Genomic DNA, 16,229 nt, shown 5'->3' on the forward strand with positions numbered 1-16,229 from the left:
AAATATATAACATAATGCAGCAGTGTAAAGATAACATATACGACTATAATTTAAAATACTTTACTATAATTTACTATAATTTAAAATAATACGCATATAGAACAAACGTCATATAGACGTTAAAATTAGAAAATTTTCTCGCAGCGGAATCATTGCATTTCACATCGAAGTGAGATTAGAAATACGCAGAATGGACGATCGACTTCAACCGGAAGCAGGAGGGCGCAGCTGGCCTCGAAGAAGAGCGTCGAAGGGGAACAGGCCGAATTTCGTAGCGAGCGCGCGCCAAGCTACGAGCCACGCACACACACATGCACACGTACTTTGTACAAAATCGGGGGGCACACAGGTACGGGAAGATAAGCGCGCGCGACGACGCGGCGTGACGCGGCGCGGCGCGTCGCCACTGCTGCAGCGTAACGTAGAAAGTCAGTTGGACGGCGGCGCCGCACCAGTTGTACGCGTAGGGACGCGCCTTTTCGTGGCCCAGCGATCAAATATCGGCCGCTCGTGATTTCGTGCGCCCCTTTAGTGCCTCCCTTCCTCGAACTCGTTGAAGGAATTCAATTCGATTCAATTTTTCGTATTGTCGAAATCGAATGAGATAATTTGGAAAAAAGAACTCAGACTAAGAGAAGAGGAGGAAAGATAAAAGAGGACTTTAAAAGAGAGAGAGAGAGAGGAGAATCGAATTCTCGATCTTCTCGATCGTGATATTACTTTTAATTGTGAGAGGAGGGAGAATAATCGTAATCGTGATCGAGTACAGATCGAGGATAGAAGGAAAGTTTGGAAAGGGACGGAAGTCGGTGGATCAAGTGCCTTTTTCTTTCTGTTTCGCGGGGATACCGTTGGTCCCGCCCCTCTGGGCGGCTCCTGGCACCCGGAAGTATCCTCGGCCCGAATACTGACGGACCTGTCCTCGCAGTACGAGCTCCCATCGCCGCAACCAGGATGTTTTTGTCCTCGAGAGCTTTCCCGCCGATTCTCTTCGCCGCGCTCTTCCTCTGCATCGGTGAGTGGATTACATCGTTTGAGCCGTAACTCGTGAAACCGGAAGTCGCGTTATCTGAGAAACGAAATTGAGTGTATTTCGAAATTTATGGTGAAATTTACGTTCGATTGATTTAATCGTGTGATATTTATATTATATTTTAATTTTTTCAACAGACTTTTTTTTTTCCGACAGATATTTTCAAACTTTTATTTGTCCCAATTTCGACGATAACACGATTTTATATCGAGAATAATCGAGGAGAAAAAAATTTGGCGAACTGGATAAATTGCTTTGGAAGTTTTAATTCTATCTTGAGTATGATAAAGTGTTATTATTTATCGAAAAATGGCTGGAGAGAGAAACCTCCTTTTCTCTGTTAAAAAAAAGCGGTATTATTTTATCGCATTTTTATCGATGTATTTGTATATTTATGCATTAATATAAGTTAAAAGTTATTTTCTATCTTTTCTATTTATTATCTTATATTGTGAAAATATCGGATTTAAAAAAAAAAGAAACATCGTCCAAAGTACGATTATTAATTTTTAATTTACAATTTTTTTAAAACATTTCAACGATAGAAAAATTATGAACAATATTAATAATTGAAAATGATTGGAAGAAATTATATAAAATTATATAATAAGTTATATAAGATTAAATAATGAAACTTATATTCTTACAAAAGATTTTCTGATAATCCATTTTTGAAGATTCATTTTATTGTATGAATATTGTATTATTAACAATTTTTCCTCTTCTTCAAAAACTTTGATATTTTCATAATATCACTTGATACCATAATTCGAAAGATAGAAACTTTTAACTCATATTGAAGCACAAACGTAAAAATACACGAACAAAAATGTTAATATTTGTAATTTCTTTTTTTTTCAATTTTCAATGTTAAAATCGATGTTGTATTATTAACAACGATATTGTATTATTAACAATTTTTCCTCTTCTTCAAAAACTTTGATATTTTCATAATATCACTTGATACCATAATTCGAAAGATAGAAACTTTTAACTCATATTGAAGCACAAACGTAAAAATACACGAACAAAAATGTTAATATTTGTAATTTCTTTTTTTTTCAATTTTCAATGTTAAAATCGATGTTTTCTTTATAGAAGAAAGAAATCTCTAACTTTTCTTTTCGACATCAAATCGTTGTTCATTAAATTTCTCAAATTCATAAATACACATGTATTATATTGTATAGTACTTTAACATATTCAAACCTCGAATTTTTGTTTCATTCGCACAATTTATTTGCAATATAATAAATAAAATATAACATTGGATGAATATTTTATGTTGCACGTGAATCACGAATCACATCGTAAATGAAAGAATCATCATGTATTATGTGCGTATATTCAGCGTGAAAGAGGGCTAATTCTATAGGTACAGTGTGAAAGTTTTGCGACAAGTATCTTTCATTCCAGATCCAGATAATTTACAAATTTTAATTTGAAAATAAATTTTTCATATGCGTAGCGGTTCACAAAAGTATTTAAACATTATCTTACAGCGAAAAATCGAAAATTCTGATTTTAATAAATATTTGTATGTATGTAGAGTATATACAGTTTATATATGAAGTAATTCAATGAAAAATTTCTTTGAAAAAATGAAATCAACTTCCAAAGTTTTAGCATTCTTTGTGCGGCAATTTTTTTTTCTTTTCTTTACGACAGAGTGACGAAAATTCTGTAATCTAAAATTTTTCTCTATTTCTATTCTCCGTTACAAAATTATATTTAAAGAACGAAAAACGATTTGAAACTCTCTTAAAGTGATATTTTCGGCGTAAAGAAAAATTTACTTCGCATATAATCCATCATTCTATGTATTCAATTTAACAAATTTATTCGTCAAGATTTCGCTCAAAAAATAAGAATGTTTCTTTTTCATTTAATCCCAATGTAAACGTGTACAATAATCGAAAATTAAGAAAATTGTTACGTGCATGTGTATGTGTATAGCGTGTAAAATATAAAAAGGAAAATTTATTTGGATCGTGGGAAAAACTGTGGGATGTTGCGAAATTCAACGTCGGTGATTTATTTGTAAGGCGGTGTTAAATATATCAAGCGCGATATATTCGACGAACTTCTCGGCAATAATTCAATATCAGGACTGTTCGAAATAATTAGAGGATCGGCCTCACGAGGAGAATGACCAATATTTTGATAGCCACTTCCGACATGGAAAGTAAATAGTGGTTGGGAACCGCGTGCGTTAAATATGCACACAGTTCCTTTCAGTCCCTCGTGTTTGCTTATCTTTCGAAATTTTACGGAGTCTCGTTAATTATTTCAACTAACGTATCATTATCATCAAGCATCTGCTTAAAACTGTACTTAAGGTTTTACGGAAAAAGAAAAAATTGTCATCTTGAATATTCGTGAAGCGGTGGAGATGGGACGAAGGTTCTTCTGGGATGAAAATAAATTAAAGTAAGTTAAATCCACTTGCAAATAAGGTTGGTAGAAATTGAGATACGATGTATTTTCTTTATATCGAATAACTTTCATTCGAGAACCTGTTAATCAGATATTTCAGAGGTTTCGAATATTCAAGATGGTGATCCTTGTTACATAAGTTTTTGCCAGAATTTTTTGGTTCGAAGCTTGAATGGAAAAATGTTCGATAGGAGGAAGTAAGAGAGGTCTAATATTTTTTCGATTGTAAGGAATCAAAGGAAGAAAAATTCTTTGTAGAGACGTAGAATAATTTAATTTATAGCTCTCAACTTTCTATTTTTGAATTCTCAAATTTTTAATTTTTCGAGTTTTTAGCTTTCGAACTTAATTTATCCGTGAAAAGGAGATACTTTAGACAAAGGTTATTCTATATTTTTATTCTATATTGTTGTAGGCAAATATTTTTAAATATGCCAAATTGAAAATAAAATCGTTTCAAACAAATTTTCTCGCAATAATGTTTATTGTAGAAGTTGTTACAGAGATGGTTACAACTAACTGGTTTGAAACTAGAGAACTAAGGAGAAATTTTCTTTTACATCTCACATAAAAGAGCCAAAATCAAATCCTCTTCTAGCTATTTCCATTTCTAAAAAGTCAATAATAAAAATTTCGAAAGTATATTTAAAGATTCAATTTCAATTCTTATAACCTCATTTATCATGATAATTTAATCCATAACTTATCAAACATCACCCAATCGTGATATATTTCTTCATCCCGATTAAATTTTTGAAATTCGTCATGTTTTATTATTTATTTTTAGATTTAATTATAAAGTCGATTGTATTCGAAATCAAACAAAATTTCCTTCTATATTTTATGTAGATTTTAATTTTAATATATACAAATTCTTCGTACATTGTTTTATAAAAAAAATTCATCAAATTTGAAAACTCTAATTTTAACGAAAATTTATATGGATATATTATATATTCATATCATGTATCATTAATTCATTTTTCTAAAACATCACAAAATTATTTCATTTGTGAGGACAGCTAGAAATAAGTATCTATTAAAACTATATATATGTATATACATAATACAAATGATTGATGAAGTTTAATCATACAGTTTGAAAGAAAAAAATAATTGTCTACTATAATTTTATTAATATTATAAAACGAAAATGATTCCATTCTTGTCCATATTTCATATGGATTATAATATTATTATGATATAATAATATAATTATAATATAATTATAACATCAATTTCTTGTAAGCATGAGTCATAATCATGCCTTCTTTAAAAAGTAATATTCAACATTATTTGAAAATTCAAATATTTAATATCAATTCACTTATTCGCGCTAATTTAATTCATCATTCGTCAAATATCATCCGGTTATGTATCGACCGTCGATAACAATCGCCGAAAACGCGATATATTCCTCCCTATCCTTTATTAACTTTTCGAAATCTATCACACTCCATCAATTATTTCCATCGTTCCATCCTCGTTATTAAACGGCTCGATTATGAATCTGGTCAATCCACTCCCGGCATTTTTCACGAATCATCGTTCTTTTTTCTCGATCGAGAACCCGATTCGACGCGATCGCGCTTGTTATCTGTCGTACAGAATAATTCGTCACGAGAGGTGGTTCCAGGTGTCGCGACGAAACGCGTTGCATCTCGTTTCCTAATAAATGGCATTATTATTCCGTGGCGAAGTTTATGCTTTAATCGAGTTGGCCGCGCGGCGACTGAATAGGGGCGGGGTCTAACCGAATTTTCGGCTGTCCCACATTGCGAAATAGCGGGGAGGGGGGTGATCGGCGGAGGAGGGGTGAACCAGGAAGGAATTAGGCGAACGATCGAGCCTGGTATCTCGTCGAACAGACGTTTCTGGGTTGTGCGGGGTGGGAAAAAAGAAGAAGGGGGATGAAAGTGAGTTACGTGTTTACTTTGCGAGATGAAAATTGAAATGACACATTTTTGCGGGTTTTTTTTTTATGGAAAAGTTGAAGTTTTGTGAAAATATCAATATAACTGCTAGATGTAACTTGTTTCGATTACGTGTAGAATTTACATCAAATATATAATTTATTCAATTTTACTTAATAACATCTGTATTTTTTTTTTTTTGCGAATATTAATAAGATTTCTTTAAGAAAAATATAGTCAAAAGTATGTTGTATATCGACAAAATCATTAATAAAATAGTTTCTACAGCTATAAGATTTAGTCAGAATATCATAATTTAAATTCTATAATTATCGAGCTATATTAAAAATCGTTATATTTTTTATTATACTAGATCAATTTTTATATTTGTATTTATATATTCTTATAGCAATTAAACTGTTCAAAGTTTTTTTAAAAAATTTTTAAGTTGTATGTATATTGCGTACGATTTGTACGTTTCGATCTATTAACTATATATCGTAATTATAAATTATTAATTTCTAATAACTAAAATTTTATGCTTCAGACAATTTATTTTAAAGAATAATTCTTCGAACAAAATGATCTTCATGATTGTGACGCAAAAAATAATCAATCTTCGATTTTAAATCTTTTCTTCCATTCCATATACATTTATCTATTATTAAATTTATCTTTTAAAATTCTTCACATTAGCTTAAACAAATCGTTTAGAGTCCGATCAATATATTTAGTGTAAAGTTTAATAATTATGTTGACACAATTTAAGGGAGCGATTTTCATATCGTTAAATTTGAAAACCTGCAAAGTGAGATTGTATTATGTATGGTTCGAGATTCCATGATGAAGCACCACTTTTAGTACTTTATGTTCGGGCATAAGACTAAAGGTTCCTCGTTGATTGTTGTTGCGGTTATTAACAATAGTTACAATCCTCTTTAGAGTAATAACTCCGTGACTATTAAGAGAGTAGAATTTGATTAATTACAACGATAGAATTTGTTATTTAATAACGAATTTTCATTCTGTTAAATTCAAAATAGAGAAAGAAAAAAAGGAAATTTTTACGAATATTTTAATGCTCCAATTTCTTGCGAGAAATTTTGATTTTCGAATTCAGAGATTAATTGGAGAAAAAATTTGTATGAATATATTTTTCGTTAAAATGATTGAAAAGTTCACTTTGTATGCTGCTTTCACAAAATGTTTCGTGTAACAAAATCGAACTTAATTTCAAACTAGTCAATTAACTATAATTCTTGATTATCGAATTAGGATAATGAAAAATTTCCCGACTTCGAAAGATAATCGCATCAATTTGGGAGAATTTAAAAATTCTATTTATTAGCAAATAAAAATCAAAAATACCCTCAATAAAATAAATTCACAAATATCATCCCTTCTGCATCCATTAATTATCAATAATCTCGAATCATTGATCAGGGATTAATGGAATCTCTAGAAATAATTCACAAAATTACGTTACCAAATATATCATAAATTTCGTTATCGGTAAAAATATTTCCATTCTTTCTATTAATAAATCCAATAGAATAAATTATCCAAAGATTATCCATGTATTATCAATATTTTTTAACACCACTTCACCAAACGTATTATTATTATCTAATTATAGAAAATTCTAGCTAGACCATCGCTTTCATAATTTCACGGAACACTTACAACAAGTTCGTGGAACATCAATGTTTTCCAATAAAGTGAACAACTAGGTTAAAGAAATCGAACCTAATTCCAAGCTATTCGAACAACAAGTATCCCAATGATAATTTACAAAATTATATAAGTATACAATATTTACGAATCCGATAATAATAAATTAATAAATAACCACTCCCCTTTACCTACCCATATTCTAATAATATTCACAATAATAAATTTAATCAATTTAATATCGACGAAAAATATTTTCCTCATTTCAGAGAACAATTTACAAATTTACGATATAATATTTACAAATTTAATCCAATAATTATTACATATTTTTAAACGATAAAAATATCTCCTTCACATAAAATAAATCATCCTAGATATCCACCCTTCTGCATCCATTACCAATAATCCTAAACCATTCCATCCACTTCACCAAACACACCGCTATCTCATATCCAGCCCTCGAAAGCACAGATAGATTCTTGCCCTTTCAGCATTCCCTCCCTGCGCGAAACGGCAGCTCAGCAACCGCCCCCTTCCCCGGAAGTCGAGTGATCTGCGACACGGGGCGCGAGTGGTTTCCCTTTTTTTGTTCCAGATCTTCTGTGGACTGACCCCTTACAATGCGACGCTTTAACGCCAACTCCGTTTCCCTTTCGACCCCATCGAGCCAATCAGGTAAATGGAAGTCTCGATGAAAGGCGTTTTTTTTTTCTTCCATCCACGCACCCATTCCGTCTCGGCGGATATCTGATAATAAGAACGTGGATATTGGAGATATTTGGTTCTGGAATCTGATGATTAGCTATTTTCTTGTCAAATGGTTTTAACCCTTGCCTTGAAAATGATGTCGTTTGAAACCATTGTTTTTGAACAACAATTTTTGGTTCGACGATCGGTTCTTGATTTTATTTGTAAAATGTTTTTAATAGTACTGAATTTTTGATTGAGCATTCCCCAGTATGCCAATCGTTTGTATAAATATGATGTAATGGTCGAATGAAATATTATCACATTTATCGTATCGTAAAAATTGGACGAAAATAAATTACGATGAGGTTGTGTACGAAATGAAGTTACGCGTATAAAAGTACTCACAAAACGAATTCAATTAATAACTGTGACATCGAAATCAACAATAATTCTATCTTGTATGAAGCATTATAATTATATTAATTTAAATTATATTTAATAATTGTAAAAAACTTTTTCATCGATGGAACAAGGAGATAAAATCAAGTTTTTGTTCTTTACAAAACAATGATAGAGCAAAATATTAAATTGTACAATTTTATTCTGTTGTTATTATTTTTCTTTTTTTTTTTTTAATTTTTGCCAGTAAGTTTTTATTTCTGAGCTCATTACCAGTGAGAAAGGAGTCAATCGACAGGAGGTGATCGTAATCCTGGACCGCATGCCGACACTTCACCCAGGAATTTCTATTCAGAGGGTAATAAAGCGATATGGGTCCATAAATATAACCAAGTTGGTCCTCTTATCACTTTGTTACTCTTGTCAAGGTAGATTTTGCTGAAAGAGATGCGCATTTTTATCTGGTATAAACAACCATTTTTGTTCGATGAGATTCTTTTTTGGGGAGCTGTAGAATGTGTTTCTTCTTTGTGTTGACAGGAAATGAATCTGAATCTGGTGCTATTCTTATGTAGAAGCTGGCTTGAAATTGAAAATGTATCAAGTGTGTAGGAATTCTCGAAATTTTTTTCTTTTTTTCCAAGTAATTCTGAATCTTTCGAGAGGTACTTAAAAATTTCCAATGTTATCAAATATGTAATATAGGAATTTACATTATAAAGTAAAAAATAATTATTTAATTTCATTATACAATTTGAAAAAGAATCAACTTTTTGGATTTACAAAGTAAAATATCATTTATCTTTATATTTATCAAAGAATAAACTTGGATTGCGTAACAAAAATATCTGAAAATTTAGATTTTTCTAAATTCGAACAATTTGTTTAAAATTAAAATAAATCGTATTGTATTTCCTGAAGATTCTTCAGATTCAAATTTAAGGAAGATTTTATTCTAAAATACAAATTATCATTAAAATAAAAATAATATTATCTCTTTCACTTAACTTTGTAAGTTAACAAAAATGTAAAATATACCAAAGTTTTTAGAGAAATGAAAATTACATTTCGAAATCCTTTTTACATAAAACTATGATTTTTATTTTAATAAAATGGAGAGTTTTTATGGCTGGTAATTTGTTGCCAAAAAAAAGAGAAAAAAACATTGAAAGAAGGAAAAAAAGGTGGACCAAAAGGAACACGAAGAACGTATATGTCGAGAGTCTAGTACTCACTGTGAAGATATTCTTAACGTTTTCATCATTGTACATATAAAACTGAAAGAGGTCTAAATAACATTAAGTACTCTCAGTTTAATCTTTTCTATGAAAGCTTCTATAGTATCAAAGGATTGCATGCAACGAGTTGTCTCGGAATCACAAAAGATTCTGATATCCTGGAAAAATCGGATCATTAGAATTTTTATCCTCCTTTCTTTTTATCGGATAAAAAACAAATGAAACGATTCTGAGATTTCAATTCTGACAAACAACTCGAGAACAATTTATCAAAGTATTAAGAATGATATCTCAAAATTCATTCATTAACTTAAGAATATGTAAAGAAGAATATGCTTTTCAATCATAAATTATAATAAAATAAAAAACAAACAATTGCATCGTTATTGTTGTATATCAAGAATATTTATCGAAGAATTTAATAAAAAAAATAATTAAAACAACATTCTTGAAAGACCATTAATTGCATCATTTTTATAATAATTCAATATATTTGAATATAATGGCAAGATGCAACCAATTACGATCATAAATTATAACAAAATAAAATTCAAGGAAACAATATTATTTCTTTCATCTTCGTTCTCATTCTTATGACAAGTTGCAATTATAAATTAAAACAAAATTCAAAGAATCATATACTATCTATGATATTCAAAAATTCATTTGTTAAATTAAATCTTAAAAAAATATAACTCCTTCTCCATAGAAATAATCCAGATACATGATCTAATAGAAATATATATACAACAAACTGCAATTAAAATGAATTAAAAATCTCGAAAGATTACAATAAAATAAAATTTAAAAAATCATATTGTTATATGGTTTTCCAAATATTGCACTTTTGCACTTTTTTACTCCTACAGGTATCACTTTATCAGATCAATATGGGATAAAACACCGAGTATCTCATAAGGTTGAGTTACTTTTAAATTCTGGGCTCAAAGATGTTATAACACGTATGGCTACCCTGGGTATAATATTTTTAAATTCCTGTTATCATGCCAATCTTTGAAAGAGATGAAAATATGCATAGATAATACAGTGACTCAATGAGAATATTTGAACGATCAAATATAAAAATGTAAAATTGTTTATGAAAAAAAAAATTATATAACGACGTTAAATACGCATTTTAAACTCAATTTATAAGAGGATTATTATGTTAATTATTATGTAAATTGCGTATTTAAGTAATAAACTTAAATATTATAAATAAACTACGATCGATACTTTTGCGTGCGATCAACTTTGTCGACCCTTCAAAAGTGCTCCACGAATATAGTAAAATGTTATGCATGGTTATTTTTAGCTATAGATGAAATGATTCTTAAAATTTTAATGTTTCTCTTTTTATTTTTTCTTAAATATAAATTTAACAAAGGCAAAAATATAAATATAGAAGAAATTATAAAATGTAAAAAAAGATTCTTTCAATTTTAATAAAATTGCTCTTGCTCTAATCTTTCTAGACAAAATACTAGAAAAAATTTCGAATACAGATTTTCAATCTAATCTCTCTTAACTTATCTTTCTAAAAGCGATTTTTCATCAACGAAAAAAAGTTACTTCATATACGTATAATCCATTATATAATCTATTTATACTCTACGCATATTTTACAAATTTTAGGTTAGGTTTCTTTAACTTGCAATATTCAAATACTTTCATGAATCATTTCAGTGAAGCATCTTTGATAATTTTAATGAAAGATTCGAAAGAGAGGTGCAAGATGTTTTAAGAGAGGATGTGATAAGGAAAATTTGGTTGTTTCTTGAAAATTTCTCCGAAAAGCGGAAGATCGTCGATCTTATCCCGACCTAGTTTCTTTTGTTCTACTGTTGCTCCTTCTGTTGTTTCAACCCCTTTCTCGAACATGTGCACTTGACAATTCACGTTGCATTTCACATAGAATTTGCACATGAAATGGAGAAATTTCTAAGAAATCGTTTTTGTAACAGATGTTTCTATTTATTTCTCTTATTGTTGCATTATATTGCACTATATTTAATGAGTTTTGTGACGTTGCAATTTATAGAAATTATTAAATTATTTATGATTAGGTTAGGTTAGATTGAGGTTTTATTTCTAGATATATAAGTAGATTGGTAATCTTTCAAATCAGACAATTAATTAATAATCTTCCAATATCTTTTGATTTCAAAAATGTATTTGAAATCTGAATTTGAGAAATTGAACATTTATTAAATAGATGTCAAAAGGATACAAATAATAATGAGATTTTTTTATAAGAAACAATTTTTTGAATAAGTGAAAGAATTTAAATACTAATTATTAAAATCATACTTACGAATTATTATTAATTATTAAAACTTTTCAATGATAAAGAGACATTCATTCTTATTTTATATTTTTCATTATTATTCCAGATTTTTTTAAACATTACTATTAAAAAGAAATTAAATTGGAAAACAGGGATGGAAAAACAGACAAAAAAATTTACTTTGACAAAAATTCTGAATAAGGCTTCTGAATATAACTACTATATATATTCAAAAATATTGTTGTATCGTGTTTCAAAAAAAAAAAATTATTTTCCTCGTTCTGTCGGTTTGTATATCATCGGATCGTCGATAGAGTCAAACGGTCGCATAATCTGAGCGGATGTTGATGCGTTTGTCGCTCGTGTTTCCTGCGGTTTCCTGTTCCCCAATCCATTGTTTCGATCTCGTTGCTCGTGATAATCTGTGCCTATTATTTCGTTCGAATTCGTGGTTGTTATCAGCTGTCGTCGAGCGTAGAGACCTGGACTCGATTCTAAATCTCTGTATTGATCATCGATTGGTTTGATTTTTTTCAAAAAAAGTTTGATGGTACGAAGGTGTATCATATCTTTAGAATTTGTTGTATGGAATGTTATTATTTTTGGGATATTATTTCCAAAAAGGGGGAGCGTATCGTTTATTTAGTTTCGCAAAGAAATTTATTATCGTGAAAGGATCGAAAAGGTATTATGCGAGGATCTGTTGTATCGGTGAGATATTGGAATTCTTTTTTTAGGATATTAGTTGGAAGAAAGTAGAGTGTATTATTTATTCCTCGTTTTTTCTTTTCAGGAAATTATTATATGGAAGACTTTTGCGAAGAAGTTTGTTACGTGAAAGGGTGGAAAAGGGCTTCTTATAGCGTATACGAGGATCCGGTATATCATCAAGTATTGGAATATTATTTGAAAGGAAAGGAGAATGTATTATTTTTCTTGAAAATTTTTATGAGAAAGAAATTTATTGTATGAAAGGGTGGAAAATTTAAACTTCTTATTATCGTAATAAGATATTCATTTCGTATATCGGGATTTTTTTCTTTTCTTAACATTTTGTGCGAGCAATTTATTATATGAAGAGATGGAAAATTTGGAGCTTTTTATTTATAACAATTTTATAATAATCAACGTAGTTTTAAACTTTTTCTTTTTATAAAAAATACAAAAGAAATTTTCTTAAATATTAACGAGATGAGGAATTTTTTATTCGAGATAGAATACTTTATATAATTTCATCAAGAAATTGCCACCATATAAATGAATGAATTTCCAAGATTCTTAAAAAAAAAAAGAAAAATAACAATTATATAAAAGTTTTTCAATAACGATCAGGTCAATCGTTATAATTTTGCGCGTTTTTCTCACTTCATTTCTCGGGGAAAAAAAAGGGGGGATTGAATGCGTCATTCATCGTTTTAGGTGTATCGTTTTATTAGAGGATCGAGCAATCTTCATTTCCGTGGTGTAATAAAGCTACGATATAGGAGAAGTTGGGGCCGTCGAGTGCGGTAAAGTTTCTCGAGTGCTCTAAGGCGTAGGCACGAAGAAAAGAAACTTGAAGCGTGAGCCACCGTGGCCCCAGTGTTCGTAGCCTTAATTTTTAATGGCGTGTGTTCAGTTTAATGGGAACGCGTGTGTGCGTCCATTTCACGTGACACGGACACTTCGTGAAAAGGACGAGGTGCATTGAAGAAAGTTGGAAAAAATTATCAACGAAGAAGAATTTTTCTTTACACGTATATATGTACATACATATATTTATAACTTTAGAATATATTATATATATATTTTGCGTTTTTTTCGTGACCTGCTTGACTTTTTTTACACAAATATTAGACATTAAGATCGAAACATGAGAACAGTGTTTTTGTGCCATGTTTGATTTTCATATATTAGATAAATTTTACGAAATTTATTCCCAAGATTAATTAGTTTTTTAAATAATTAGTCGTTTGATTTTAGGAAGAACGAAATGTTCCAGCAAAAATGTGTGATTTTATTTAAAAAAATTTATTTTGAAATTTAAAAAAAAAATTATAAGTATAACAAACGATAAATGGTTCATATTGCAAATTAAATTAATTTCAGAAGATTTTTTTTACGGATGGACTACAAATGGAAGTGTTATTTCAAATATTTTTATTTTGTTTTAATATTCTTATCATCTTCCAACATTTTTTCACGAAAAATATAATATTCTTTGTGAATACTGAAATACGATAAAGCGTTATGTATATATATATATATCACGAGAAAATTATTTTAAATCCTCTAATAAAAATAGGAATATACGAGGTTAGACGCGATAAATTTCAATAATTCGTAGAAATTAACAGCCTCCATTTCGTTTAATTCCTCTTGAAATATTCATTTCGATAATAACGAACAGTCTGAGACAGCAAAGTACCTAACCTACCAAAGGTGGCCTAGCTAATGAATTCAACCGGTAGATCACGAAGAAAATCTCTTGCTACGGCTGTCCCGTTATCATACTACCCGTATCAAGATCTCCCCTTAAGGGGATTAGGAGATTCCAACCGTTTAATCCGGGCAAATCTGACGCACAGCTGTCCAACGATCCCGTTTTACGACGAATTTCCTTGCACCGTGTTCGTGCAATAATAAAACTCACCTTTAACGGACATCGTTCGAACATATACGATGAAATTTGTATTGTCTTAATGAGATAGAGTCGTTTTTAGAGTACAATTTTCTCGATCAATTTTTATTCAATGCCTAATAATACGATCTTACGAACGAGAATGCAGATTACAATCATTGTTGGAGGATCTAAGGTTTGGTTTGGTTGATTGAACTAGATCTAGTAATATCTAGTAATATAATTAGGAAGGAGGAACTAGATGTTGAGGTATAGGGAATATTGTATCAAGAGGAGAGCATTTAAGAGAGATAAATGGATTTGAAGATTCGAAAATAGCAAAGGAAATTAACGAATTAAAATATTGTGAATTTAATAACTTATGACGAGGAGTAAGAGAAAGTGAATATTGTGAATTTCAATGTATATAATGAAGAATATATGATTAGTGGATCTAATGAAAAGAATAAAACATTTAAGAAGTTTAGATGTAAATGAAAAAGTGGTAATATAAGAAATAACTAGATCTAATAATATATAGAGGAAAGAATTAAATATGATGGAAATGTAGTATTAAATTGAAAAAGAAGTAAGTGGATGAAAATACTGAAGAAAAAAGTTAAGGATAAAGAAATCATACGTAGCATCGAATTCGTAATCATATATATAGATTTCAGTGAAATTTATATGAAAAATGTTTTTTTTTTGAAGAGATGAAAATAGACAATTTTAAAATTGAATCTCTTCTTGAATATTTTAGAGAAAAGTTATTATGTTACATTTAATATAAAACGAAATTAAACGTAAGTTTTTGAAAAGACTATTTTCTGTACAGCAAAACTTTAAATTTAAATTTAAAATACCTCAGATATATAAATTTTAAATTTAAACACATACGAAACTAAATTTATTAGAAAAGTTGCTTCAATTCCCAGTTCTAGAATAAGTTCACGTAGAAACCCTAAATCTAAAAATAAAAGTAGAAAGAAGTTGCTGTAGAAACACACTTTATTCGAACTTAAATCTTCTGCAATAGCTTGAAGATGATATATTTCAATCACGATATATAAAGTAAGATTAGATCCGTCAAAATTAAATAAGTTTTTAACTAAAGTTTTTTGGTATTTTTATAAAAACTCTATAGCCAAAAAAAACAAAAGAGAGATATAGAAATAATTACACTATTATCTGCACAAAATTTATATTTCTTCATATAAATTATCACAAGTTTTTGCAGACTCGAGATAGATAAATTCAGAACACAAGACGAATTCGTGGACACGTATCTATATCCCCATGGGTCTAATTTCTTCTTCGACCCGCGCTATCTTGTTAATCTCTCACTTATCTTGAAGGGTGAGGATAGAAGTCCTAAGAGGGCTATTTGTACTTTGAAACTATTAATTCTTTGTTAATCGTGTCACATATTTATTTTTTGCAATTACAAATCGAGAAATTTATTAAAGTTTGTTGAATTTATCGTTAAAATTAAATTATATATTCTAAAAACTATATTCTCATCATTATATTGATGCGAATATTAAAGTGAGAATAAAAATTTAAAAATCTTTGATGCATTTGCCAAGAAAAAAGATGTTAAAGTACACGACGTCGTTTCAAATATCTAAAAATTTCCATTATTGAGAGATAATGTATGATGGAAATAGTAAGAATGATAAAAAGTGATGAAAATTCCTATATTGAAAAGAACCAAATAAACATCGAGAAAACACAATTTTTAATTTCAATTCTAGGATGTCAAAAACATTGAATTTAGTTTTCAAATCTTTTCAGTTTAACTTTAATCATGATTGACCTATTCTACTTATTCAACCATGACCGGTTTATTCTATCTGTCTGATTATATTTGACTTATACTACTTATCTAATCTACGACTCTTTGAATGACTCATCCTCCTTGCCTCGTCATAACTGATCCATGTCTCATTCGCGCGATCTA

General features: G+C 29.6%; 1 protein-coding gene across 1 annotated transcript in view; it reads left to right on the plus strand.

Moving 5' to 3' along the window:
- Positions 1–358: 358 nt before the first annotated feature.
- Positions 359–16,229, plus strand: part of LOC107998027 (U-scoloptoxin(05)-Sm1a) — a 102,818-nt gene continuing 86,947 nt past the window's right edge. The window contains exon 1 of the mRNA XM_017057033.3: positions 359–1,015. Coding sequence (XP_016912522.2) covers positions 955–1,015 — 61 coding nt within the window. The 5' untranslated portion in view covers positions 359–954. The remainder of the gene's footprint in view (positions 1,016–16,229) is intronic.

Source organism: Apis cerana, linkage group LG15 (genome assembly GCF_029169275.1).
Source record: "Apis cerana isolate GH-2021 linkage group LG15, AcerK_1.0, whole genome shotgun sequence".
NCBI classification, from domain to species: domain Eukaryota; kingdom Metazoa; phylum Arthropoda; class Insecta; order Hymenoptera; family Apidae; genus Apis; species Apis cerana.